The sequence below is a fragment of the Megalobrama amblycephala genome, linkage group LG7, assembly GCF_018812025.1.
Source record: "Megalobrama amblycephala isolate DHTTF-2021 linkage group LG7, ASM1881202v1, whole genome shotgun sequence".
NCBI lineage: Eukaryota > Metazoa > Chordata > Actinopteri > Cypriniformes > Xenocyprididae > Megalobrama > Megalobrama amblycephala.
This window is the reverse complement of record NC_063050.1, coordinates 57240855-57267916: the sequence shown is the minus strand read 5'-3', so window position 1 is coordinate 57267916 and position 27062 is coordinate 57240855. Positions and strand designations below refer to the sequence as shown.

Sequence of the window (27062 nt, the reverse complement as noted above, 5' to 3'; positions counted from 1 at the left end):
GTTTTCCAATTTTTAATGCTAATATTCCTTCAAAATTGGTCCAATTCTTACAGAAAATGTCTCAGATGATCTTTAAACCGAGTCGCACACAAATGACTGAACAGAACTTTGATATTCATCTTTGTTTAAAAGTTACGATATTGCAAACTTGATTCAGAGGCTGTATCTCGGCAAAACTTTGATCAATATAAATAATATTCGGTGTGCTTCATCAGATTCCTTTTGTCATGCTGAATCCGTGGATGCCGATTTTGCCAGGATTGGACGAACTGCCGTTTAGAAAATTGCAATATCTTTTAAACTATTTGACATATTGGCCCAAAATTTGGCAGGGATCATGGACCGCATATTCTGAAGGTACCTGAGAAGGTTGAACACAGCGCCACCTAGTGTTCCAGAGATATAAGGATTTTTGCAAAAACATAACTTCTGAAAACATGGTCCAAATTTAGTTTTTCTCTCCTTGGTTTATGCCGATTCTAACGAAATCTCGTTTTTCATTTTCCAATTTTCAATTTCGCTGCTACTCCTACAACTGCTGTCCTTAGAGACACATTTCTGATTTCTATTTAAGCTCGCAGTGAAGAGATTGTGTAAAGATGTCGACATCAGTCATCAAACACTCGCTGTCGCACAAAACCATAAAGTTCATCTTGAGCCGTTTTATTTCACAGTATTATTGGTCTTAATCTAAGAAGAAATGATTGTGGTTCAACCTAAAGCATTAAAGACATCTTCAGTCCAGCATCTGTGATTATTCTACATCTATACACACTTTCTACAAAGGTAAGAAAATACACATCTTCATGATGCAGTCTGTTAGTGCACACTACTGAGTGAGCGTCTGCAGACTAACAGCGGGAATGTTGAAGTCAGGATTCGCCGGCGACGATCCGCGCGCGGCAGCTCTCGCGCAGCTTCGACACGGTGGCCTTGGAGAGACTCCCGGGCTCCAGGAAGATCGCCTGGGAAATAATGAGACTTGTTTGGTTGGGATGGCAGCGTTCACACTTACTCAAATGAAGCGCACTAGCAGAGCGAGCAGTGAATAATCGAGCGGTCACGAGCTTCACCTGCATGAAAGCGTGGCAGTCCTCCACGAAGGCGCCTCTGGTGATGCGTTTGAAGCGCTCGCAGATGTCCGGCATGTTCTGCGCCTGCAGAATCACGTCCTGATGGTGGCGGATCAGAGTCAGAGCCACGCGGAACAGGATCTTGGAGCCCTCGTAGAACAGACAGTCCCAGATCCGCAGCACCGTCTGATGGGAGCACAAACACACAGGGTCATTGCCGAGCCGCTGGGTCACGTGACCGCGCTGAGACCGCTCCGTTACCTCCACCGGCAGGACGTCGATGAAGAGGCAGATGAACCAGCGCGAGACCACCAGAGACCACATGACGCCGTGATCCTGCATGAGCCGCCACACCGCGGGAACCCTCGCCCGCACCAGTTCGCCCAGAACCTCCTGATCCGCCTTCAGACCCAGCATGGCCGGAGAGTAGTAATCTGAGCGAGGAGATAACGACATTGAACAGCGTTTAAACACATGACCCTCCGTCAGCTGATCACTGTTAGTGTAGATGAACACCAGACACTCGTTTCACTGCGAGAAGTTTGTGAAGCATCATCTAAACCAGCGCCTGCGGGACCTCAGAGGAGCTCAAATGATTTAATTATATTTGAACATAATTCAAACTTGATTCAAATGCTAAAAACTAAATATTTAATTATATAAATAAATTATTTAAAATTAATTAAATTGCTAAAAACTAAATATTTAATCATATAAATAATTCAAAATTAATAAAAATGCTAAAATGCAAAAATTATTTAATTATATAAAACAATTCAAACTTGCTTAAAATACAAAAAAGATAACTATTAAAAATAATTAAAATGCTTAAAATAAAACAACTTAAAATGTTAAAACAAAAAATATTTAATTTTATAAAAATAACTAAACAATTAAAATGCAAAAACAAAAATATTTAATTCTGTTCAAAATAATTCAAAATTAAAATGCTAAAATTAAATTATTTAACTATTAAAAATAATTAACTTTATTAATGCAAAAACAAGAAAAAAAATGTAATTATATAAAATAATTAAAACTAAGTTAAAATGCTAATAAAGAGCTAATTATTTAATTATACAAATAAATTATTTAAAATGAATTAAAACACTAAAAACAAAATATTTAATCATATAAATAATTCAAAATGAATTAAAATGCTAAAATTCTAAAATTATTTAATTATATAAAACAATTCAAACTTGCTTAAAATACTAAAAATACAAAAAAGATATTAAAAATAATTAAAACAATGCTAAAACAAAAACTATTTAATTTTATAAAAATTATTAAACAATTAAAATGCAAAAACAAAAATATTTAATTATGTTCAAAATAATTCAAAGTGAATTAAAATGCTAAAATGACAAATTATTTAACTATTAAAAATAATTAAAACTTCATTAATGCAAAAACAAGAAAAAATGTAATTATATAAAATTAAAACTAAGTTAAAATGCTAAAAAAGCTCATTAATTATATTAAAAAAGTAAACCTAATGCTAAATACAAAATATAATTGAATTATATTAAAAATAATTAAACTTAATTAAAATGCTAAAAACACACAAAAAACTATTTAACTGAATTAAAAATAATAAAAATGCAAAATAATGAAGATAATTAAACCTAAATTAAAATGCTAAAAAAATGCAAATTATTTCATTAAGTAAACCTAATGCTAAAAACCAAATATGATTTAATTTTATTAAAAGTTATTTAAACTTCATTAAAAATAAACTGAAATGTTCCTTTTTAGTCTCAATAAGTATTTTTTTTTATTAAAAACATACAGAATCTTATAGAATCACAAAATTGATGGTGTTTAAGTGATTTAATATTTCATCACTGCCTGTTTCTATGATTAAAAAATGTAAACAAGCAGAGTTTGAACACCAAAAGAAGACGGATGGATGAACAGACACGACACTCGTCTATATGTGTCGTCTGAGCTCCAGCAGGAACAGGAAGTGAGGTGTGTCTCCCGCGCCCTAACAGGATCAGACCATGTGACCTGAGCCGGAGTTTATTCATAGACGTGAGCTCAGAATAGATCTGCTCATGTCACACACACACACACACTCTGTGACCTCTAATGAGCCGAGTGTGTGTACATGAACACCTGACGGAGGAAACAGGAAACACACCTGGCAGGATTCTTCCCAGCAGCGCCTCCATCAGCCAGAAGGACGTCTCCTCGTCTTTACTGATGATGATCAGATATCCTGCGATGAAGTTCATTCCCTGCCGGAAAACACATTTAACCATATTTAAAATAATTCAAACTTAATTCAAAAAATTCTTTAACTATATTAGAAATGATTAAAACTTAATGCTAAAAACAAAACATGAATTATATTACAAAATAATTCAATTCTGAAAATACAAAACAGTCACTATATTAGAAATAAACCTAATTCTGAAAATACAAACATTAAATTAAAAATAATTTACACTTAATTAAAATGCAAAAAGCAGAAGATATTATATTACAAATAATTAAAAATTAATTAAAATGCTAAAAACAAATTATTTAACTATATTAAAAATAATTAAAACTTAGCTTTTAAAAAAAAAATCTTTAAATATATTGAAGGTAATTATAATGATATAAAATGGAAAATTATTTACTTATATTAAAATAATAATATTAAAGTATAAAAGAATTAATATAATTTAAAATATTTTTAAAGTATAAAAATAATATTAAAGTCCAATTTAATGCTAGAAACACACAAAAAAAATTGTTATATTAAAAACAATTAAAACAACTCAAAATAAACTCAAATAAAATTTCTTTTCACAGAATCAGAATCATGTGATTAAAGCTCCATGACTGGAAACATTCGTTCATCCGCTCGCATCATTTGCATTGGAAATATCTGACAAACTTTGCATTGCTGAAACAAACAACAGTGGACACGAGATCCACGTATCCCAGCATGCTCGGCTCTCCTGACGCATCTGAACACTAAAGATCCGTTCCAGATGATTCTCCTGAACAACAGCCGTTCAGTCATGTGACCGTACCTGACAGTAGCCCACGGCTTTATTATGCTGTCCGTACGCCACCAGCACGTTATACAGCGCCGCCTGCAGGCACGGATCCGCCGAGCGTCGGAAGTTCACGTTGTCTGGGAAGGTTCTGTGCAGATCTACACACACACACACACACACACACACACAGGTCATTTCCTGGAGATTGTGTCACAAGTTTAATAACCGTGATGATGATGATGTTCTGACCGGTGCGGATGCTCTCCAGCAGTTTGGGGTCGTGTTGAGCGTCCAGCAGCGAGCGATAATACCCAGGGTTCCTCTCCATCCGCTCCTGCGCTCCGCTGGACACCATCCACACCAGCGGCCGGTGCTCGTTCGGGATGCCCTTCCGTACGTACCGCTTCACTGCACACACACACACACACATCAGTGACAACTACTGTACGTATGGACGCTTTCCACATTTCTGTTCTTCTCAGAAGCACAAGTCGACTTCTGAACAGGAAACAACAGAGAATATGATTTCTGCAGTAATTCATATCAGATAAACGTTTATAGTTCAGATATAAACACTGATGTCTACAGCAGAGATCACAATAGAGTAAATCACCTTTTGAAAGTAACTTGACGCTTCAAATAAAGATTGTATCAATCGCCGATTCATCTCGAACAAGCCTTTTATAAGTGAGTCATTGAATCATTCAAGCGATTAGTTTATAAACGCTGATTCATCCAGTATTGAAACAAGCCTTTATAAGTGAGTCATTGAATCATTCAAGCGATTAGTTTATAAACGCTGATTCATCCAGTATTGAAACAAGCCTTTATAAGTGAGTCATTGAATCATTCAAGCGATTAGTTTATAAACGCTGATTCATCCAGTATTGAAACAAGCCTTTATAAGTGAGTCATTGAATCATTCATTCAAGCGATTTGTTTATAAACACTGATTCATCCAGTATTGAAACAAGCCTTTATAAGTGAGTCATTGAATCATTCAAGCGATTTGTTTATAAACACTGATTCATCCAGTACTGAAACAAGCCTTTATAAGTGAGTCATTGAATCATTCAAGCGATTTGTTTATAAACACTGATTCATCCAGTACTGAAACAAGCCTTTATAAGTGAGTCATTGAATCACTCAAGCGATTTGTTTATAAACACTGATTCATCCAGTATTGAAACAAGCCTTTATAAGTGAGTCATTGAATCATTCAAGCGATTTGTTTATAAACACTGATTCATCCAGTATTGAAACAAGCCTTTATAAGTGAGTCATTGAATCACTCAAGCGATTTGTTTATAAACACTGATTCATCCAGTACTGAAACAAGCCTTTATAAGTGAGTCATTGAATCACTCAAGCGATTTGTTTATAAACACTGATTCATCCAGTATTGAAACAAGCCTTTATAAGTGAGTCATTGAATCACTCAAGCGATTTGTTTATAAACACTGATTCATCCAGTATTGAAACAAGCCTTTATAAGTGAGTCATTGAATCATTCAAGCGATTTGTTTATAAACACTGATTCATCCAGTACTGAAACAAGCCTTTATAAGTGAGTCATTGAATCACTCAAGCGATTTGTTTATAAACACTGATTCATCCAGTATTGAAACAAGCCTTTATAAGTGAGTCACTGAATCATTCATTCAAGCGATTTGTTTATAAACACTGATTCATCCAGTTCTGAAACAAGCCTTTATAAGTGAGTCATTGAATCATTCATTCAAGCTATTTGTTTATAAACACTGATTCATCCAGTATTGAAACAAGCCTTTATAAGTGAGTCATTGAATCATTCAAGCGATTAGTTTATAAACGCTGATTCATCCAGTACTGAAACAAGCCTTTATAAGTGAGTCATTGAATCACTCAAGCGATTTGTTTATAAACACTGATTCATCCAGTATTGAAACAAGCCTTTATAAGTGAGTCACTGAATCATTCATTCAAGCGATTTGTTTATAAACACTGATTCATCCAGTATTGAAACAAGCCTTTATAAGTGAGTCACTGAATCATTCATTCAAGCGATTTGTTTATAAACACTGATTCATCCAGTTCTGAAACAAGCCTTTATAAGTGAGTCATTGAATCACTCAAGCGATTTGTTTATAAACACTGATTCATCCAGTATTGAAACAAGCCTTTATAAGTGAGTCACTGAATCATTCATTCAAGCGATTTGTTTATAAACACTGATTCATCCAGTTCTGAAACAAGCCTTTATAAGTGAGTCACTGAATCATTCATTCAAGCGATTTGTTTATAAACACTGATTCATCCAGTATTGAAACAAACCTTTATAAGTGAGTCATTGAATCACTCAAGCGATTTGTTTATAAACACTGATTCATCCAGTATTGAAACAAGCCTTTATAAGTGAGTCATTGAATCATTCAAGCGATTTGTTTATAAACACTGATTCATCCAGTACTGAAACAAGCCTTTATAAGTGAGTCATTGAATCACTCAAGCGATTTGTTTATAAACACTGATTCATCCAGTATTGAAACAAGCCTTTATAAGTGAGTCACTGAATCATTCATTCAAGCGATTTGTTTATAAACACTGATTCATCCAGTACTGAAACAAGCCTTTATAAGTGAGTCATTGAATCATTCATTCAAGCGATTTGTTTATAAACACTGATTCATCCAGTATTGAAACAAGCCTTTATAAGTGAGTCATTGAATCATTCAAGCGATTAGTTTATAAACGCTGATTCATCCAGTACTGAAACAAGCCTTTATAAGTGAGTCATTGAATCGTTCATTCAAGCGATTAGTTTATAAACACTGATTCATCCAGTATTGAAACAAGCCTTTATAAGTGAGTCATTGAATCGTTCATTCAAGCGATTAGTTTATAAACACTGATTCATCCAGTATTGAAACAAGCCTTTATAAGTGAGTCATTGAATCATTCATTCAAGCGATTTGTTTATAAACACTGATTCATCCAGTATTGAAACAAGCCTTTATAAGTGAGTCATTGAATCATTCAAGCGATTAGTTTATAAACACTGATTCATCCAGTATTGAAACAAGCCTTTATAAGTGAGTCATTGAATCGTTCATTCAAGCGATTAGTTTATAAACACTGATTCATCCAGTATTGAAACAAGCCTTTATAAGTGAGTCATTGAATCGTTCATTCAAGCGATTAGTTTATAAACACTGATTCATCCAGTATTGAAACAAGCCTTTATAAGTGAGTCATTGAATCATTCATTCAAGCGATTTGTTTATAAACACTGATTCATCCAGTATTGAAACAAGCCTTTATAAGTGAGTCATTGAATCATTCAAGCGATTAGTTTATAAACGCTGATTCATCCAGTATTGAAACAAGCCTTTATAAGTGAGTCATTGAATCATTCAAGCGATTTGTTTATAAACACTGATTCATCCAGTATTGAAACAAGCCTTTATATGTGAGTCATTGAATCATTCAAGCGATTTGTTTATAAACGCTGATTCATCCAGTATTGAAACAAGCCTTTATATGTGAGTCACTGAATCATTCAAGCGATTAGTTTATAAACGCTGATTCATCCAGTATTGAAACAAGCCTTTATATGTGAGTCATTGAATCATTCAAGCGATTTGTTTATAAACACTGATTCATCCAGTATTGAAACAAGCCTTTATATGTGAGTCATTGAATCATTCAAGCGATTAGTTTATAAACGCTGATTCATCCAGTATTGAAACAAGCCTTTATAAGTGAGTCATTGAATCATTCAAGCGATTAGTTTATAAACGCTGATTCATCCAGTATTGAAACAAGCCTTTATAAGTGAGTCATTGAATCATTCAAGCGATTAGTTTATAAACGCTGATTCATCCAGTATTGAAACAAGCCTTTATATGTGAGTCATTGAATCATTCAAGCGATTAGTTCATAAGCGCTGATTCATCCAGTTATGAAACGAGGCTGCATCCAAAATCACATTCTGATTTCCCTACTATGTAGCAGCCAAAAACTAGTATGTGACAAAAGAAGTATGTACTCATAAAAGAGTAGGCAAAAAGTACCTGGATTACCTACTACTTCCAGCATACAATGGACACTTTACTATCCCATGAGGCCACGGGAGAGGATTTATGAACAGCGGTGAAGTGACACAACTGATGCTGGTAGGTCACATGATCATGATAACATGGCGGATGTAGTTTACATTCATACTCTATAGAACACACTTTTTTAGCGGCCGTGGTGTAATTATTCAAGAGAGTGTGTGATTTGAGACGAGAGTGAGTCATTGAATCATTCACTCAAGAGATTTGTTCATAAACGCTGATGCATTCCATAATGAAATAAATCTTTATGAGTGAGTCATTGAATCATTCACTCAAACGATTAAAAAAATTATAATAAACATTTAGTCAGAACCTCATGTAAACGAGATGTTATTTTGTTCTGTTCAAAATCATGTTTTAAACAAAAATATCATGATTCGCAATTTATCCAGAATCGTGCAGCTCTACTATATTTATAATATATATTATCACAGTCTGTGAAAAGTAGTCCATTACCATCATAAAGTCTGAATTAAAGGGACAGTTCACCCAAACATGACAATTCATCCTCCCAAGACTTTATTTCTTCTCTGCAACATGAAGGAGGATATTCAGAACATCAGGAGAAATAAACTCATGATGGTGATTTTTGAGAGAACTGTCCCTTTAAATGTGTCCTGGAGAACATCACATGTTACTGTACGGTCAGTGAGACACCATTAGAGGTTTTTATATATATATTGAATTGTGTTCAGTGTTTTCATTTTAACGTTTTAGTAATTCTGTGTTTTTGTCATATTTATTTAGTTTTCAGATATTTTAGTGCATCAGATGTTGTTGTTTTTGTTTTGAGTTGAGGTGGTAAACAGATCTGCTGATGAATATTAATGAGAGTGACGTCACACACACCCTTGAGGTTCCGGTCCACGCGCCGCTTCCCCTGCAGCAGTTTGGACCATTTGATGGATCTCCTGGTGAGAACGGCCAGATACTCGGACATCAGCTCCTCGTACGACTCGTAGTCAAAGTCATCGGAGCGCTGGAAGCCGTACGGGTCCACACTGAAACACACACACACACAGGACAGCAGGTGAAGCTCTGGAACGTTCCTCAGGTGAGCAGATCATGTGACACACTTACAGCAGCTGATCTACTGCAACTGAAACTTCACAATCCCAGACAAAGACCTGGGAAAACTGACACCTGTGTGTGTGTGTGTGTGTGTGTGTGTGTGTGTGTGTGTGTGTGTGTGTGTGTGTGTAGGTGTGTGTGTGTGTGTGTGTGTGTAGGTGTGTGTGTGTGTATAGGTGTGTGTGTGTGTGTGTGTATAGGTGTGTGTGTGTGTGTGTGTGTGTGTGTGTGTGTGTGTGTGTGTGTGTGTGTGTGTGTGTATATAGGTGTGTGTGTGTGTGTGTGTGTGTGTGTGTGTGTGTAATATATGCTGATCATATACTTGTTTAATCAGGACTCTCTGAACATTAAAATAATATTTTTCAAAGTCGTAATAAAACAAAATTAGTGAAAATTATTGAACCCAAAAATCATGCTTTGGTGAATCATGAATAATTATGACATAAGAATTTATAATTACGACTGAATTATAGTTATAATTTTTACTTTATATTCTCATTATGATTTAGTCAGTCATAATTTCGATTTAGAATGCCATAACGTCATTTTATGTCATAATTTTGACTTTTTGTGTCATAATTTTGACTTTTTTATCTCATTACAACTAAGTCAGTCATAATTTCAATTTAGAATCTCATAATTTTGACGTTTTATGTCATAATTGTTACTTTTTATTTCATAATTTTTACTTTTTAATCTCATTAAGATTTAGTAAGTCATAACTTCGATTTAGAATGTCATAATAATGACTTTTTATGTCATAATTTTGACTTTTTAATCTCATTACAACTAAGTCAGTGATAATTTCTATTTATGTCATAATTGTGACTTTTTATGTCATAATTTTGACTTTTGTGTCATAATTTTGACTTTTTTTTATCTCATTACAACTAAGTCAGTCATAATTTCAATTTAGAATCTCATAATTTTGACGTTTTATGTCATAATTGTTACTTTTTATTTCATAATTTTGACTTTTTAATCTCATTATGATTTGGTAAGTCATAACTTCGATTTATAATGTCATAATAATGACTTTTTATGTCATAATTTTGACTTTTTTGTCATAATTTTTACTTTTTCATCTCATTACAACTAAGTCAGTGATAATTTCTATTTATAATGTCATAATTGTGACTTTTTATGTCATAATTTTGACTTTTGTGTCATAATTTTGACTTTTTTTATCTCATTACAACTAAGTCAGTCATAATTTCAATTTAGAATCTCATAATTTTGACGTTTTATGTCATAATTGTTACTTTTTATTTCATAATTTTTACTTTTTAATCTCATTATGATTTAGTAAGTCATAACTTCGATTTAGAATGTCATAATAATGACTTTTTATGTCATAATTTTGACTTTTTTGTCATAATTTTGACTTTTTCATCTCATTACAACTAAGTCAGTGATAATTTCTATTTATAATGTCATAATTGTGACTTTTTATGTCATAATTTTGACTTTTGTGTCATAATTTTGACTTTTTTTTATCTCATTACAACTAAGTCAGTCATAATTTCAATTTAGAATCTCATAATTTTGACGTTTTATGTCATAATTGTTACTTTTTATTTCATAATTTTTACTTTTTAATCTCATTATGATTTAGTAAGTCATAACTTCGATTTAGAATGTCATAATAATGACTTTTTATGTCATAATTTTGACTTTTTTGTCATAATTTTGACTTTTTCATCTCATTACAACTAAGTCAGTGATAATTTCTATTTATAATGTCATAATTGTGACTTTTTATGTCATAATTTTGACTTTTGTGTCATAATTTTGACTTTTTTTTATCTCATTACAACTAAGTCAGTCATAATTTCAATTTAGAATCTCATAATTTTGACGTTTTATGTCATAATTGTTACTTTTTATTTCATAATTTTGACTTTTTAATCTCATTATGATTTGGTAAGTCATAACTTCGATTTATAATGTCATAATAATGACTTTTTATGTCATAATTTTGACTTTTTTGTCATAATTTTTACTTTTTCATCTCATTACAACTAAGTCAGTGATAATTTCTATTTATGTCATAATTGTGACTTTTTATGTCATAATTTTGACTTTTGTGTCATAATTTTGACTTTTTTTTATCTCATTACAACTAAGTCAGTCATAATTTCAATTTAGAATCTCATAATTTTGACGTTTTATGTCATAATTGTTACTTTTTATTTCATAATTTTGACTTTTTAATCTCATTATGATTTGGTAAGTCATAACTTCGATTTATAATGTCATAATAATGACTTTTTATGTCATAATTTTGACTTTTTTGTCATAATTTTGACTTTTTCATCTCATTACAACTAAATCAGTCATAATTTCTATTTATAATGTCATAATTGTGACTTTTTATGTCATAATTTTGACTTTTGTGTCATAATTTTGACTTTTTCATCTCATTACAACTAAGTCAGTCATAATTTCAATTTAGAATCTCATAATTTTGATGTTTTGTCATAATTGTTACTTTTTATTTCATAATTTTGACTTTTTAATCTCATTATGATTTAGTAAGTCATAACTTCGATTTAGAATGTCATAATAATGACTTTTTATGTCATAATTTTGACTTTTTAATCTCATTATGACTCAGTCGGTCAAAATTTTGGCGTTTTTTACCAAAGCATGACTTTGTTCTTAATGTGCTTTCATTAAAAAATTGTTTCCCGACCAACTTATGTTCATTGTCTGTATAGTGATCATGTAGTGTGTAGTGTGCAGTGTGTAGTGTGCAGTGTACTTGTAGTGTGCAGTACCTGTCCACTCTCTCTCTGGCGGAGCTCGGCACGTTAATGCGGAGCTGCGGCTGATTGGAGCTCCGCGTCCCGTTGCGCTGCTCCATGATCAGTCCTCACGCTCCGGGGCTCCGGGACTCCATTCACAGCAGCGCCGCGCCGCTCATGGACGCGACCGACTCTCCGCCGCGCGTCACGCAAGTGTAACTTTTCCCACGCCACAGTAGCAGTAATGGCCCTCTCCTCTCCCGCGGGACAGCAGATCCCGGATCAACCTGCCGATAATAACATCCACTGACTCGAACTTTATCAGTCCACTCTTGTGGTTGTTGTTTTAAGCGCGCGACTGTACGCCGGGCGCGCGCATCATTCACTCCGAACACTTCGCCAAGCAACACGATTAATTTCTCCAGGGAGCTGAAGAAGGGCACACGTCAATCAAACCAAGAGGCGGGGCTATGAGCGCGAAGACCACGCCCCTCGCCACGCAATCTGTCGCACGTCAGTCAAACAGAGGGGCGGGACTTATGCTTAAAGGTGACGCCTCTTCGTCACGCAGAGTTTTTACTCTTTTAACTCTTGTGTGAGTTTGTCTGGAATCAGGAGTTTATAAACATGAGATCATGTGACTGCGAGTTTACTGACAAAAATGGACCACAGAAATGTGTGAGTTTAAGCAGTTTCAATCTTTTAGGTGCCGCATTCACTATATTAATGTACAGTTAAATGTATTATTTAATTATTTATATTCAAAATTATTTATATATTTTAATTTAAATTATCTAATAGATTAATATATAATTAATACAATTATTTAAAAACTATTAATTTTATTTATTTATTTTAATGTAATTTATGTACTTATTTAGTTTCATTTTTTTAATTTTATTTTTTTCAGTTTTTCTAACTACTTTAAGCCCAAAATATGACAATCCTCACCAGTTATCCTTTATAAAAACTGAAAGATTAATATTATTATATTAATATTATTATATATTTATTATATTTATATTGTTACTTTATTGTATTTTTTTCTATTCACTATAGTAATGTACCATTAAATATTTATTTATTTAATTTTATTTATATTATTCAAAATTATTTATATATTTTATTTTAAATTAATCTACTAGATGAATAACTAATAATTTTATTCATTTTATTTATTTTAATGTAATTTATGTACTTATTTAATTTTATTTAATTTTATTTTCTTCAGTTTTTCTAACTACTTTAAACCCAAAATATGACAATCCTCACCAGTTATCCTTTATAAAAACTGAAAGATTAATATTATTATATTAATATTATTATTTTATATTGTTACTTTATTGTATTTTTTTCTATTCACTATAGTAATGTACCATTAAATATTTATTTATTTATTTAATTTTATTTATATTATTCAAAATTATTTATATATTTTATTTTAAATTAATCTACTAGATGAATAACTAATAATTTTATTCATTTTATTTATTTTAATGTAATTTATGTACTTATTTAATTTTATTTAATTTTATTTTCTTCAGTTTTTCTAACTACTTTAAGCCCAAAATATGAGAATTCTCACCAGTTATTCTTTATAAACACTGAAAAATTAATATTATAAATCTAAAGTTAGTTTAAATTAAGTTACTTTATTGTATTTTTTCTATTCACTATAGTAATGTACAGTTAAATATTTATTTATTTAATTTTATTTATATTATTCAAAATTATTTATATATTTTATTTTAAATTAATCTACTAGATGAATAACTTATAATGTTATTCATTTTATTTATTTATTTTAATGTAATTTATGTACTTATTTAGTTTAATTTTATTTATTTATGTTTACAGTTTTTTCTACACTTTTCCCTATAGCTCACTTGCGGACCCTGACTTTAAATAAATACTCTGGTATATGAATATGGTCAGTCTGACATTGAAATAAACAATGTTTTGGAAAAATGGCATGTATTAAATGTATATTATAATGTATATTAAAGTACCGTGGTAATATCACTACAGTAGCTTGTAAAGGTTGTGAGGGCAGTTAATGTGTGTCTTTGCTGTTAATTATAAAGGTTCACTACTATAATGATTAATTACCCTCAGAAACAGTATTTTTATAATGTTTCTGGTTGGTTGTGTCAGAGTTTCTGTTCGACTGTCCTAGTAAATCCCGCTGATCCGGGTCCAGTTGAGGCCGCTGAACTGAGTGGATTAACCACAGACGTTTGATTATTCCAGGAACAGACTCCATGTTTCCGAGCATGTGTTTTCTCTGAACTGATGGGTGATTTGCCGTGTTTTGAGATGGAAATCTGCTGTTATTGAAGTGTTTATTCCTGTCGATCTGGTCAGTGTTTGACAGCATGAACCGGGGAAATGAGGTCGCTCGGTTAAACATGCAGCATATGCACCTCAAACTGATCAGATTAACTGCAGCACACGCTGTGATGAGACGAACAACAGATACACATGAAAACATGCGTGTCGTGAGTTAGTCACGTGATCTGCTGTGGTCTGACGCACCTTTATTATGATCAGGGTGTGTCTGTGTTTATAGAGCTCACGCTGTGAGTTTAACCGTTTACACGTGAATTCAGACGAGAGACGTTTAGATCATGATTATTGATGGTTTCTATAGATGTGTGGCCTGTTTACTATTTACTAATCCTGCATAATTTAAAGTTTTTTATTTAGTTTTCTCCCTTTTATGAATTGCCTGACACAGAAACAGCAGGAGTCTGAGGAGCTGAATAAACTCCGGCAGCTGGTTATCTCACACCAGAACTCACACAAATCAAGTGTTTTGCATTGTGTGAAAATAAACACAAAAGTCGATTTACATGAACCTCACAGCCACTGTCTTGTGAATGAAATATATTGTTTGTTGTGTGTAAATTTAGACACAAAATAAGCCCGTTCACACCAAGAACGATAATATTCAGGTCAATGACGTGACAGGTCATTGTTTTGTCCAAAGGCTTTAATAATAATAATAAAAAAATATATATATGACACCCAGAGTGTGTAAGGTAGTACAAATAGATCTCTTTTATTGAATCCAAAAGGTTTTAATTATATTTTGCTCCATATAAAGATATTTTAAAGATGTTGAAGTGTCAAAAGGTCATTTGGTTTAACCGTCCAAAGGCCAATACAGCCATTTCATTTGTGATTAAAATATCTTAAAATGTAATAAATGTATATATTTTTTATTCTGGCATGATTTTATAACATCATATATCAACATAGTGCAAAATGATATTAAAATTATGTGTAGAAGTCGTTGCTTTGTTATGAGAAAGAATGTCCGGAAAAACTAATTTCATTGATGTCATTCGGAGTAACCGATATAAAGGGACCATTTTGGATCAAGTCATGTGACAGGATGTGACATCATTCAGACACCTGCAAAGGACCACATGATCATGAAGTAAAGTAACTAACTCTCTTTTAACTATTTGATAAATTCATGTTTTCTCTTGATCATACGCATGTCCCGAAACATCAGGTCATTCGGTGCAATTGCTATAAAACATGGAAAATGTTGTAATATTTTAAAAACTTGTACTAAATATAAAATGTTTGATTGTTATTTTGCTAGCTAGCTAGATATCAGCCTGTTAGCATTGTTTGAAAATATCGTCATTCGGTAAAACCGAAATTTTGGTTAAACTGAATGACTTTTTTGGTGACAAATTTTGTAAAAAATGACAAAATCAGTGTTATTTCATTATAAAAACCACATAATCTCATTAATACTTAATAAAAACTCAAAATTATGTTTTTTTACACTTTTAAAAAACTTGTTCGTCATTTGAGTCCACACTAAACGATGACGGTCTGTTTAGCTCGCGCTGTGGTCACAACATGTTTTTGCTGTTCTTGTTGCATTTACACGCTTTAACCAGCAGATGTCCTCAGAATGCTATATTTCGAGTGTAATGATCTAATAATCTAACTGAATTTATCTGACGAAGTCAATATAGTGGAATAAAAACACCTCGTCTTTTTCACTGCAGCTTTAAAGAAGACAATGTTGTCGAAACTAGCGCTGGATACCTGAGGTAATTTTATTTTTCACTGTTTGCTAGTGGTTATAATGATCTCATCTCCATTTATTATACTTCTCTGTCGTTTATTCCAAGGGTATGACCGATTGATTTCCATATTTTCTTTAAAGTATCATTGATTGAAAAGGGGGTTTGACTTGTCAAAGAGTGGAGGATTTTTCAGCGATAGGTTTAAAATGGCAGATCGAGCGCCATTTTAAATGCGCGAGACGTTAAATTCGAATGGATTCTGATTGGCTGTCAGTGTTTTTAACGTTCAACAGATGGAAAAAATCATTCTGAAAGTGATCCCAACGATATCGTTATCATTAAGTTGGCTTGAAAAAGCCAACTTACTGATCTGCTATATAAACTTATTATTATTATTCTTCTGACCGAAAATTTGAACACTATCTCCTCCTAGACTGTTCAAGCTACAACCACCAAACTCAGCCCAGACCTTCAGACTGTTCTGACTCGGGTTGCTATATCTTTTCAGACTGATCCGACTTACGGTTTTCCTAAAAATGCTGATCAAACTTGGAAAAAATCCCATTGACTTTCATTGACGGAATGTTCAAATGAGCCAAGACTTTCAAATTCCAACTGTCAAAATTCAAATTTAAACTATGGAAGCCCATTAGACTCAAACCCAATTAGACTCAAGTGCCATTCTATGTACTATTTCTAATCCATTGAAACTCATTCAAAATCATAAACCCATCATCTATCTATCTATCAAACTAAATATCTATCTATCTATCTATCTATCTATCTATCTATCTATCTATCTATCTATCTATCTATCTATCTATCTATCTATCTAACTCATTCAAACTCATCTATCTATCTATCTATCTAACTCATTCAAACTCATCTATCTATCTATCTAACTCACTCAAACTCATCTATCTATCTATCTATCTATCTATCTATCTATCTATCTATCTATCATTCAAACTCATCTATCTATCTATCTATCTATCTATCTATCTATCTATCTATCTATCTATCTATCTATCTCATTCAAACTCATCTATCTATCTATCTATCTATCTATCTATCTATCTCATTCAAACTTATCTATCTATCTATCTATCTATCTATCTATCTATCTATCTATCTATCTATCTCATTCAAACTCATCTATCTATCTATCTATCTATCTATCTATCTATCTATCTATCTATCTATCTATCTATCTATCTATCTAACTCATTGAAACTCATCTATCTATCTATCTATCTATCTATCTATCTATCTTTCTATCTAACTCATTCAAACTCATCCATCTATCTATCTATCTATCTGTCTGTCTATCTATCTATCTATCATCACTGGTAGCTGCCAAGCCACTCCCTAGCAACCAAATGGAGTACCCTAGCAACCGTTTTGCAAAATCTATATCTCTGCATCAGAACATCGTACAGACATGGGGGTTGGTTTATATTGTCAAGCAGCCTTTGGAGTATCATCATTGGTAGCTGCAAAGCCACTGCCTAGCAACCAAACAGAGTACCCTAGCAACCGTTTTGCAAAATCTATATCTCTGCATCAGAACATCGTAGAGAGATGGCGGTTGGCTCTTTTGACTCATGCTAGCAATCTGGACTTCCAACATGATACACATGCTAGCAGTGAATAGCTACATGCTAATAGTGATTAGCTAAGTGTTAAACTGGGCTAAGAACATGCTAACAACTCTATAAAAACTTGATAGTAACCATCTGTGACAACTACTAACCACTTAGCAACATCATGGCAACCACCCAGGTTACCATAGCAACCGCCTAGCAACCACCCAGAACACCCTAGCAACTGCCTAGCAACACCTTAGCAACCACCCAGGTTACCATAGCAACTGCCTAGCAACCACCCCGAGTACCCTAGAAACTGCATAGCAACACCCTAGCAACCACCCCAAGTACCCTAGCAACCGCATAGCAACATCTTAGCAACCACCCCGAGTACCCTAGCAACTGCATAGCAACACCCTAGCAACCACCCCAAGTACCCTAGCAACCGCATAGCAACACCATAGCAACCACCCCGAGTAGCCTAGCAACCGCATAGCAACACCCTAGCAACCACCCCAAGTACCCTAGCAACCGCATAGCAACACCCTAGCAACCACCCCAAGTACCCTAGCAACCACATAGCAACACCATAGCAACCACCCAGAACACCTTAGCAACCGCATAGCAACACCTTAGCAACCACCCTGAGTTGCATAGCAACACCCTAGCAACCATGGAGATTACCCTAGCAACCACATAGCAACACCCTAGCAACCACTCAGAACACCTTAGCAACCGCATAGCAACACCCTAGCAACCACCCTGAGTACCATAGCAACCTCATAGCAACACCCTAGCAACCACCCTGAGTACCCTAGCAACCGCATAGCAACACCATAACAACCACCCTGAGTACCCTAGCAACCGCATAGCAACACCCTAGCAACCACCCCAAATACCCTAGCAACCCCATAGCAACACCTTAGCAACCACCCGAGTACCTTAGCAACCGCATAGCAACATCTTAGCAACCACCCCGAGTACCCTAGCAACCGCATAGCAACACCCTAGCAACTACCCCAATACCCTAGCAACCCCATAGCAACACCTTAGCAACCACCCAAGTACCTTAGCAACCGCATAGCAACACCCTTGCAACCACCCTGAGTACCCTAGCAACCGCCTTAAGTACCCTGAATCTATCTATCTATCTATCTATCTATCTATCTATCTATCTATCTATCTATCTATCTATCAAACTAAATCTATCAAACTAAGTCTATCTATTGAACTAAATCTATCTAATAAAACTTAAACTTTCAAACTGAAAAGCTTCAAACTTTTAAAACTCCTTCAAACTTTCTGGACCGGCTTTTTCAAGCCAACTTAAAGTTTGTCTTCAAACTTTTTTATCTAGTTACAGCTATTCTTTTATATTTAGAACTATATCTTTATCGTCATTCTTGGCTAAAAGAGTCCACAACTATATTGATAACAGCACAGAATCACTTTCAAAACGATTTTTGAATGATACAAAACACTGACAGCCAATCAGAATCCGTCCTGCTCTAAAGAGCGCGAGCATTTAAAGCGACAGATGACAAAACTGAGAATAAACAGAACGATATTGTGCGTTAATGTGAACGCTAGTTATCGTTCTTGATGTGCGATTATCGAAATGTTCTCTGAACATTCTGAAACAAGTACAAACATTTAAAAAACGTTAGACATTTCAGAAAAATATTCCATTAATGATGTTTTGAGAACATTATAACATTGAACAAACGTTCTATTAACGCTACTGGAAGAACATTTGAGAGAACGTTCTGAGAACATTCCCTATTGACTGGATATGACTCATGCAACATAGTTGATTTATTATAATAAATAATCACATAACAGTCTTCAGAAGTTGAAGGTGTCAGTGAACCGGATGGTTTTGTGGATGTAGAAGCGTCGCTCTGAAGGGTCGCAGTAATTCACGGTCCTGTACTTCTGTGTTTCTCCTGTCGACGGATGACATGCGTTTTCGTCATTCGTTCCCAGAAGGGAAATCTGACCGTCTGAGGAGAAACGCTCGTGAGGAGGAAGATCCTCGTCCTGTTCTCCATCAGAGCGTCTGGATGAACTCAAGCTGAGCGCGAGCAGCTCGTCGTCCTCCTGTGTTTCGGTCACAGCGGGTGAGAAGCGGGTGTTTACAGCGAGCTCTTCTGAAGGCGACGGCGGCGTATCGTCCAGATCCCAGCTGTGATCGTCCTGAAGAGCAGCTGAAGGTCGCTTGATGTTTTCTGAGGTTGTGATTTGTGGATCTTCTGGAGGCTCCTGTAGGATCTGAGTGCTGGAAGTCTGTCCGAGAGGTTTCACTGCATCTCCGTTGAGCCGTTCCTCCGCTCGTCTCTCTCTCATCTCTGGACTGAAGGCCTCACTCAGGTTCTGTGTTCCTGTAGTCTGACGTCTGTGTTGCTTCAGTACGTCCAGCGCATGATTCGATTTGCTGTTGTGTTTCTTGATCTTGTACGTCGAATGGTTTAGAGTCTCGAAGGCCTTGATGATGCTGTTTAATGCGCCTGTACGCGTCCGTTTCTTCACGTCCTTTTTCTCCACCGAGGCCGCCGCTGCAAACTTATCCAGGACGTCCTGAACCCGGCCTTTTCTCCTCATCCCAGGTCTTGAGTTCGCTCTCAGCCCGTTTGCGTCTGTAATACGTCGCTCTTTGGCGTTCAGAGATCCCACTTCTCGTCTGCGGGTGATGGCCGGCTTCGGCGCGCTCTTCAGAAACTTGGATCGGAGGAGCTGGAAGGCGGAGACACGAGGACCGGCTCGCGCCGTGGCTGAAGGAGAGGCCGGTGGCTCCCGGGTTTGGTACAGCAGGAGATTCTCCAGGACGGCCCTGACTTCCGGACGCGTCGAGCGATCCAGGATCAGCCGCTTCACGGATCGCCGGTCCAGCGTTGGGATGACGGAGGGCGGCCGGCCGTCTCTCTGAACTCTGTGGAATAAAAGTGTGTTTCTGTGGAGCGACACATCAGACTTCTGCTTGAATTGTGCTTCACCACATACTGTATTAAACTCTGTCTGGAAACAGTACGGCTCGATTTTTGTGATATCAACTTCAAATTTGGAACAGAAAACAGGGGTGAGAGTTAACAGGTTAATACGTGTGACTATCATCAATATCTTTATCCAGAATTGTTGAATTAAAAGTCTTTAATTAAGATTCTAGGGCAAGTGTCTTAAGTTTAGTGAAGAACTCATTAATAAGACCTCAAGTGAATCTGAATGAATGAACTGTGACTGTGAATCAGTCACTGAACTAGCCACGCCCACTGCTGCTTTGACCACGCCCCATTCTCCCATAAACTCCAAAAAACTAACAGCCAACACAAAATCATGCGTTTCTGATTGGCTAAAGGGACTCTTTCAGTGCTGTCCATTATATATAGAGACGTTTCATGTTTGATACTACAAAATCATCACTTACAGCAGCATTAAGAGTTTTGTTTTGGTTGATTAACACTTTTAACTGGTATATAATGAGAAATATTTGATATGCTAATAAACAAAAGAAACATTTTTTATTTGATTTGATGATGTTTAAGCAGCCAGCTGATAATAGTCAATAGTTTACCAGGTTAACATGAGTTACAGCACAGCTAAGAGTTTGGCGCCACCTTGTGTCCATCAAGTTATTCAGATTTGTAAGATTGTATCACCTTACAAGGTTTCATAGTTAACTAGTTTACTAACAATGGAAAATACTTCTAAAGCAGAAAGAAAACTTTTATTATTTTTGTATATTTTCCAACCACTACACATTTAAGATAATCATGTTGCCTAAAATAAAGTCCATAAAGCGCATGAATGTGTGATTAACTCATTCATGTTAATACAGGAGGTGACAGACAGAGTCCAGCACTTTACTTTCTACTGCCGCCGCTCGGTATAATCGTCCTCCCAGATCTTCCAGTTTGTCTCTTTTGTCCAGATCCTGATAGAGTCCAGCAGGAACCGGACTGATCCCGTAGAGCAGGCCGAACAGACAGCCGGCGATCAGACCCGTCGCGCTGCTCTCACCTGAAACATCACATTCACACACCTTCTGATCTAAAGGCTTCCGGATAAATGAAAATTAAGGAGTGTTTTAATGAAGCGTTCCTGACCTCCGTGAAACATGGCCCGTTTGCACAGTTCCTCCCAGCTGGATCCGGCGGCGAGCAGAGCGTCGTACGCGATCATGGGAGCGTCGTGACCCCTGCGGCCCGGACAGCCTTCAGAACTCCAGCGCTTGTACATCTGAACACACACACCAGCACCAGAACCTGTGAGCCCACTCGGGTTCAGTTAAGTCCTGTGAGATGAGCTCATGTGAGGAACCCAAAGGACTGGAGTAATTACATTATGAGATAAAAATCATAAATATGAGACAAAAAGTCTCAGTTATAACAGTCAAAATTATGTTGTTAAAAGATGTAATTGACATCACAATTATAAGATAAAGTCATAATTGACAAAACATCAAAATTACGAGATAGTCATAATTGACAAAAAGTAAAAAATTATGAGATTAAAAAATTATGAGATTAAAAAGTCAAAGTCATAAATATGGCAAAAATCAAAGTAATGAGATTCTAAATCATAATTATGTGATTAAAAAGTCAAAAATATGAGATACAAAATCAAAATTATGAGCTAAAGAAGTCAATAAGTCAAAATTATGACAAAATGTAAATTATGAGCTTAAAAAGTCAAAATTATATGATACTAAACCATGAGATAAAAAGTAATTTTGTCGCAGTTATGACTTTTTTTTTATACTGTATTTCAGTGTTAATGTCAGATAAAAAGTCATAATTATGACAAAAAGTCGCAATTATGCTGTAAAAAGTTTAAATTATAAAAAAAATGACAAAAATGCTTTTTTGTCACAATTGTGACTTTTTATTGAATGTCAATGTTAATGTCAAATAATAAGTCATAAATATAAGATAACTTTATTACATAAAAAGTTGAGATTATAAAATACTAAGTTATTGTGAGATTTAAAAAAAAAAATCAAAATTATGTCCTGAAAAGTCAAAATTATGACAGTGAAAATTATTAGCTTAAAAAGTCAAAATATGAGATGACAAAAATTTGTAATTATGAGAAAAAAGATAATGTGAGTTGAAAAAGTCATGATTATGACAGTCATAATTGTGTTGTAAAAAGTTATAATCATGACAAAAATGCTTTTTATGTCACAAAATTCTGATTGTTAGATGTTAATGTCTGAAAAAAGTCATAATTATGACAAAAAAGTCAAAATGATGAGATAAAAAGTCATGACTATGAGATAGCCATTCAAAATTATAAGATACTGCCATTATGAGCTAAAAAGTCTAAATTATGGGATAAAAAGACCAAATATTTCAGTAAATAAATAGTCATAATTATGCCATAAAAAGTAGAAATTGTGAGATACTTAGTAATTGTGAGATAAAATGTACAAATATGAAATGATAGAGTGATAATTATGTCAAAATTATACTGCAAAAAGTTGAAACTATGACATAAAAGTTTTTATATCATAATTATGATTTAAATGTCAATGTTAATGTGATTAATCCGGGGGACTGCGGTGGGATGAATGTGTTTGACCTTGTCTGTCTCTTCAGCGTCGTATGGCTCAGGAAACATGGCTTTACTCTCGCCGTCTTCGATCCCTCGCTCCTCCAGATAAAACTGCCATTTGGCCTCGAAGTAAAACCACTTCTCCTGGTATTCTGGACAGCAGAAGAACACGTCAACACTTTGCTGTGTTGTTCTTACGCTGTCAGAGGTCCAGAGCCGCTCACCTGCCATGTGTCGGATGGTTTTCCTGCAGTATTCCTCAGCTTTGGGAATGACTGTCAAAAGGTCGCGACCCCAGCTCTGCAGCGGTTTGCCCTGGATCGCGTATGAGGCGAAGAGCGCGGTGCACAGAGACCCCAGGAACCCTGCGCACAGAACAGACCCGTCAGTGAAGGAGTGATGGAGTGATGCATGTTCCTCGTGTCATGATGCCGCACCTATAGGGTGATTGTGGGTCATTCGGCCCGTCTCGATGCTCACTTCAACCAGATTGTCCAGCCGCTCGGGCTGCCAGTAGCGCATGCCCACACACATGGCTTTAGTCGCAGCTCCGTGACCAGATCCTGCAGGAACAACAGCATCAAACTGGAGCAAACAGGACGAGGAAAGGCATTTCATACAGTTGAATTTTATTATGAGATGAAAACGTCATAATTATGACAAAAAAAACTCACATTATGAGATAAAAAGTCAGAATTATGACAAAAAGTCTTAATTATGAGATAAAAACTCACATTATGAGATGAAAATATAATTATGACAAAGTATTAATTATGAGATAAAAACTCACATTATGAGATGAAAATATAATTATGACAAAAAGTATTAATTATGAGATAAAAACATAATTATGACAAAAAGTCTTAATTATGAGATAAAAACTCACATTATGAGATGAAAATATAATTATGACAAAAAGTATTAATTATGAGATAAAAACATTATAATTATAACAAAAAGTCTTAATTATGAGATAAAACTCACATTATGAGATAAAAACAATTATGACAAAAAGTATTAATTATGAGATAAAAACTCACATGAGATGAAAATATAATTATGACAAAAAGTATTAATTATGAGATAAAAACTCACATTATGAGATAAAAATGTCATAATTATAACAAAAAGTCTTAATTATGAGATAACTCACATTGAGATTAAAATATAATTATGACAAAAAGTATTAATTATGAGATAAAAACGTCATAATTATAACAGAGTCTTAATTATGAGATAACACATTATGAGATGAAAACGTCATAATTATAACAAAAAATCTTAATTATGAGATAAAAACTCACATTATGAGATAAAAACGTCATAATTATAACAAAAAATCTTAATTATGAGATAAAAACTCACATTATGAGATGAAAACGTCATAATTATAACAAAAAATCTTAATTATGAGATAAAAACTCACATTATGAGATGAAAACGTCATAATTATGACAAAAAATCTTAATTATGAGGAAAGTCTTAATTATGAGATAAAAAGTCATATTATGAGATGAAGACGTCATTATGACAAAGTTGTAATTGTGCTGTAAAAGGATAAAAACTGACAAAAAAGCTTTTTTGTCACAATTGACTTTTTACTGAAAGTCAAAATAATAACATTCCAAGTCAATTATTTTATAAAAAGACAAAATGTGAGATGAAAGTCATAATTATAACAAAAAGTCATAGTTATGCTGTAAAAAGTTGACTTTCTAAGTCATTATGAGATAAAATGTCAAAATGATGAGCTTAAAAAATCTATATACGAGATGAAAGTCATGTGACAAAAATGTGCAATTATGAGAAAAAAGACAACGTGAGATGAAAAAGTCATAATTATGAATCTGACTTTGAGACAGTCTTTGAACGTTGGTTTGAAGAAGCCGAATGACAGACGGATTCTCAGTCCCTCAGCAGTCCATCTGTACCTTTCTCGTTGAACGGCGTGTGCCAGGCTAACAGGAAGTTGTGGGGCTTGAGGTTGGCGCATCCCTCCACAGTGCTGGGCTCCGGAGCTCGACCCTGCAGACTCACCATGGCCTCCACATAGAGCCGCACCAGCTCCCGGTACAGATCCTCCAGACACCAGTAATCTGATGATGTGACAGACACAGACAGGATCAAATCCTCCGGCTGCTGGAGCACGAGTGGCATCCGCAGCCGCGCTCATCATGTGTCAGGACTAGTTTAGCAGTGATTATCCGCGGCTGATTACAGTGTTTGTGTGAGGAGGACGGAAGGCATTTCCAGCGCATTAGTGCTCCTCAGGGACCAGGCCAGAAAACAGATGAAGGCCACACGGACTCTCGTGTGCCATGACAGGAAGCTCAATCAGGAGCTGATTAACTTCTGCAGGCTCAACATAATCAATACGTGACACTGATATATACACTGATGCATTATGTGTCAGGGAACGTTCTGGCACAAACGTTCCTCTAACGTTAATAGAGCGTTTGTTCACTCAGGCTCTATTTCGGGTGTGCTGGACCAGGACTGAAGGGGTTTCGGTGGTCCTGCTGGATTACGGCGCCCTGAAGCCCGTTATTTATGACGGTCACAGAGATTAGCGCGTGTCACGGCGCATTAGAACCCAAACCGGTGGCCGTGACCCGCAGCTCTATTCTGGGTGGGTTATCAGCGTGAGTCATGCGGAGGAAAGATCGCCGTATTATGATCAATCCACATTTCAGAGGGAGTTATAGAGGGATTTCACATGCATTCATCCCTATTCTGAGAGCAAACACTCGTGGAGAGCTTACAAATGTTTTATATTTATAGATATCGCATACTGTGTTCTGAAATGACAATAGAAAAAAAGTGTCAGAAATACAACTATTGTTTGTTCATGTTAGTCTCTTCTGCTCACCGAGGCTGATCAAAAATTGTGAAAAATTATTATAATTTAAAACAGCTGTTTTCTATGTGAATATATAGTAAAGTGTAATTTATATGCAGTGATCAAAGCTGAATTTTCAGCATCATTACTCCAGTCTTCAGTGTCACATTTTATTCTTCAGGATTCTTTGATGAACAGAAAGTTCAAAAGAACAGCATTTATTTGAAACAGAATCTTGTAACATTATAAATGAGTCTTATCAGTCTCACCGGTGATCAGGCCCTCAGCGGTGGTCATGTGCATCAAGACTCCGTCGCTGAGCGGCCAGTGGTCAGCGTCCAGCTTCAAGGCCTCGAGGCCCCCGAGAGCGGCGAGCTCCTTCTGGATCTGAGTCCCCGAGGTGCACATTTCCCACCGGCCTTTGCGGTATCCCAGGGCGTCTCCCACTCCTCCGAGAACCATGGCAGCCTGGAACTTTTCCATGAAGGTGCTGGAGATCCTACAGCATCAAATCAAGCTCCTGAAAGGCTGGAAGTGACCTTGGTCCAGCTGCGTTGAGCTGCTCTGTGTGACGGAGGTTCATCATCTGAACTCGCTCCAGACGTTATCAGCGGCTCTTTGTGTGGCGGCTCTGGGCTGCGATCAGGTGTCTCCTAAAAAGGCAATGGCCGTGGCAGCAGGATAAGAGCTCTGTCAGCGGCATTACTGTCCCACACACACTAAACATGCCAGAGACGGCTTATGGTGCAGTCCTCCTGCTCTTATTGTCAGGGATTCATTAGTGTGTGTTATTATAATAATCAGAATTTGCTCTGCCTTTTCAGCTGAACTCCGGTGAGTAACGCACTTTTTGTAACCCTGTCTTCACGGAAGATGGGTTGTTTTACAGTAATGGTCAAAAGTTTGGAATAATTACACATTTTTTATGTTTTTGTTTTCTTCTGCTCACCAAGGCTGCATTTATTTGATCAAAAATACAGTAAAAATAGTGAAATATTATTCCAGTGTAAATCAGCTGTTTTCTATGTGAATATATAGTAAAGTGTAATTT

The 27062-nt window shown here is 35.4% G+C and overlaps 2 protein-coding genes across 2 annotated transcripts; both read right to left on the bottom strand.

Moving 5' to 3' along the window:
• Window positions 1–642: 642 nt before the first annotated feature.
• Window positions 643–12427, bottom strand: grtp1a (growth hormone regulated TBC protein 1a). Its single transcript, XM_048198255.1, has 8 exons — window positions 12018–12427; window positions 9016–9167; window positions 4319–4477; window positions 4103–4227; window positions 3220–3316; window positions 1335–1507; window positions 1074–1259; window positions 643–965 (listed from the first exon to the last, which is right to left on the bottom strand). The coding sequence occupies exons 1-8, from the start codon at window positions 12101–12103 to the stop codon at window positions 873–875; spliced, it is 1071 nt and encodes a 356-aa protein (XP_048054212.1). The 5' UTR covers window positions 12104–12427; the 3' UTR covers window positions 643–872.
• An 8691-nt stretch (window positions 12428–21118) lies between these two features.
• Window positions 21119–26960, bottom strand: adprhl1 (ADP-ribosylhydrolase like 1). Its single transcript, XM_048198253.1, has 7 exons — window positions 26281–26960; window positions 25104–25268; window positions 23610–23735; window positions 23397–23537; window positions 23200–23324; window positions 21723–21855; window positions 21119–21636 (listed from the first exon to the last, which is right to left on the bottom strand). The coding sequence occupies exons 1-7, from the start codon at window positions 26492–26494 to the stop codon at window positions 21446–21448; spliced, it is 1095 nt and encodes a 364-aa protein (XP_048054210.1). The 5' UTR covers window positions 26495–26960; the 3' UTR covers window positions 21119–21445.
• Window positions 26961–27062: the final 102 nt, after the last annotated feature.

What these genes read in the sequence shown, in the direction of transcription:
- grtp1a (XM_048198255.1), bottom strand. Translation starts at nt 12,103, where the DNA reads ATGGAGCAGCGCAACGGGACGCGGAGCTCCAATCAGCCGCAGCTCCGC. An exon ending in GCTGGGAAGAATCCTGCCAG is followed by an intron (nt 1,508 to 3,219) that starts GTGTGTTTCCTG and finishes CTCCTCGCTCAG; the next exon opens with ATTACTACTCTCCGGCCATG. An exon ending in TCGACGTCCTGCCGGTGGAG is followed by an intron (nt 1,260 to 1,334) that starts GTAACGGAGCGG and finishes TGCTCCCATCAG; the next exon opens with ACGGTGCTGCGGATCTGGGA.
- adprhl1 (XM_048198253.1), bottom strand. Translation starts at nt 26,494, where the DNA reads ATGGAAAAGTTCCAGGCTGCCATGGTTCTCGGAGGAGTGGGAGACGCC. An exon ending in ACGCTGAAGAGACAGACAAG is followed by an intron (nt 21,856 to 23,199) that starts GTCAAACACATT and finishes GTGTGTGTTCAG; the next exon opens with ATGTACAAGCGCTGGAGTTC. An exon ending in ACGGGCCATGTTTCACGGAG is followed by an intron (nt 21,637 to 21,722) that starts GTCAGGAACGCT and finishes GTGATGTTTCAG; the next exon opens with GTGAGAGCAGCGCGACGGGT.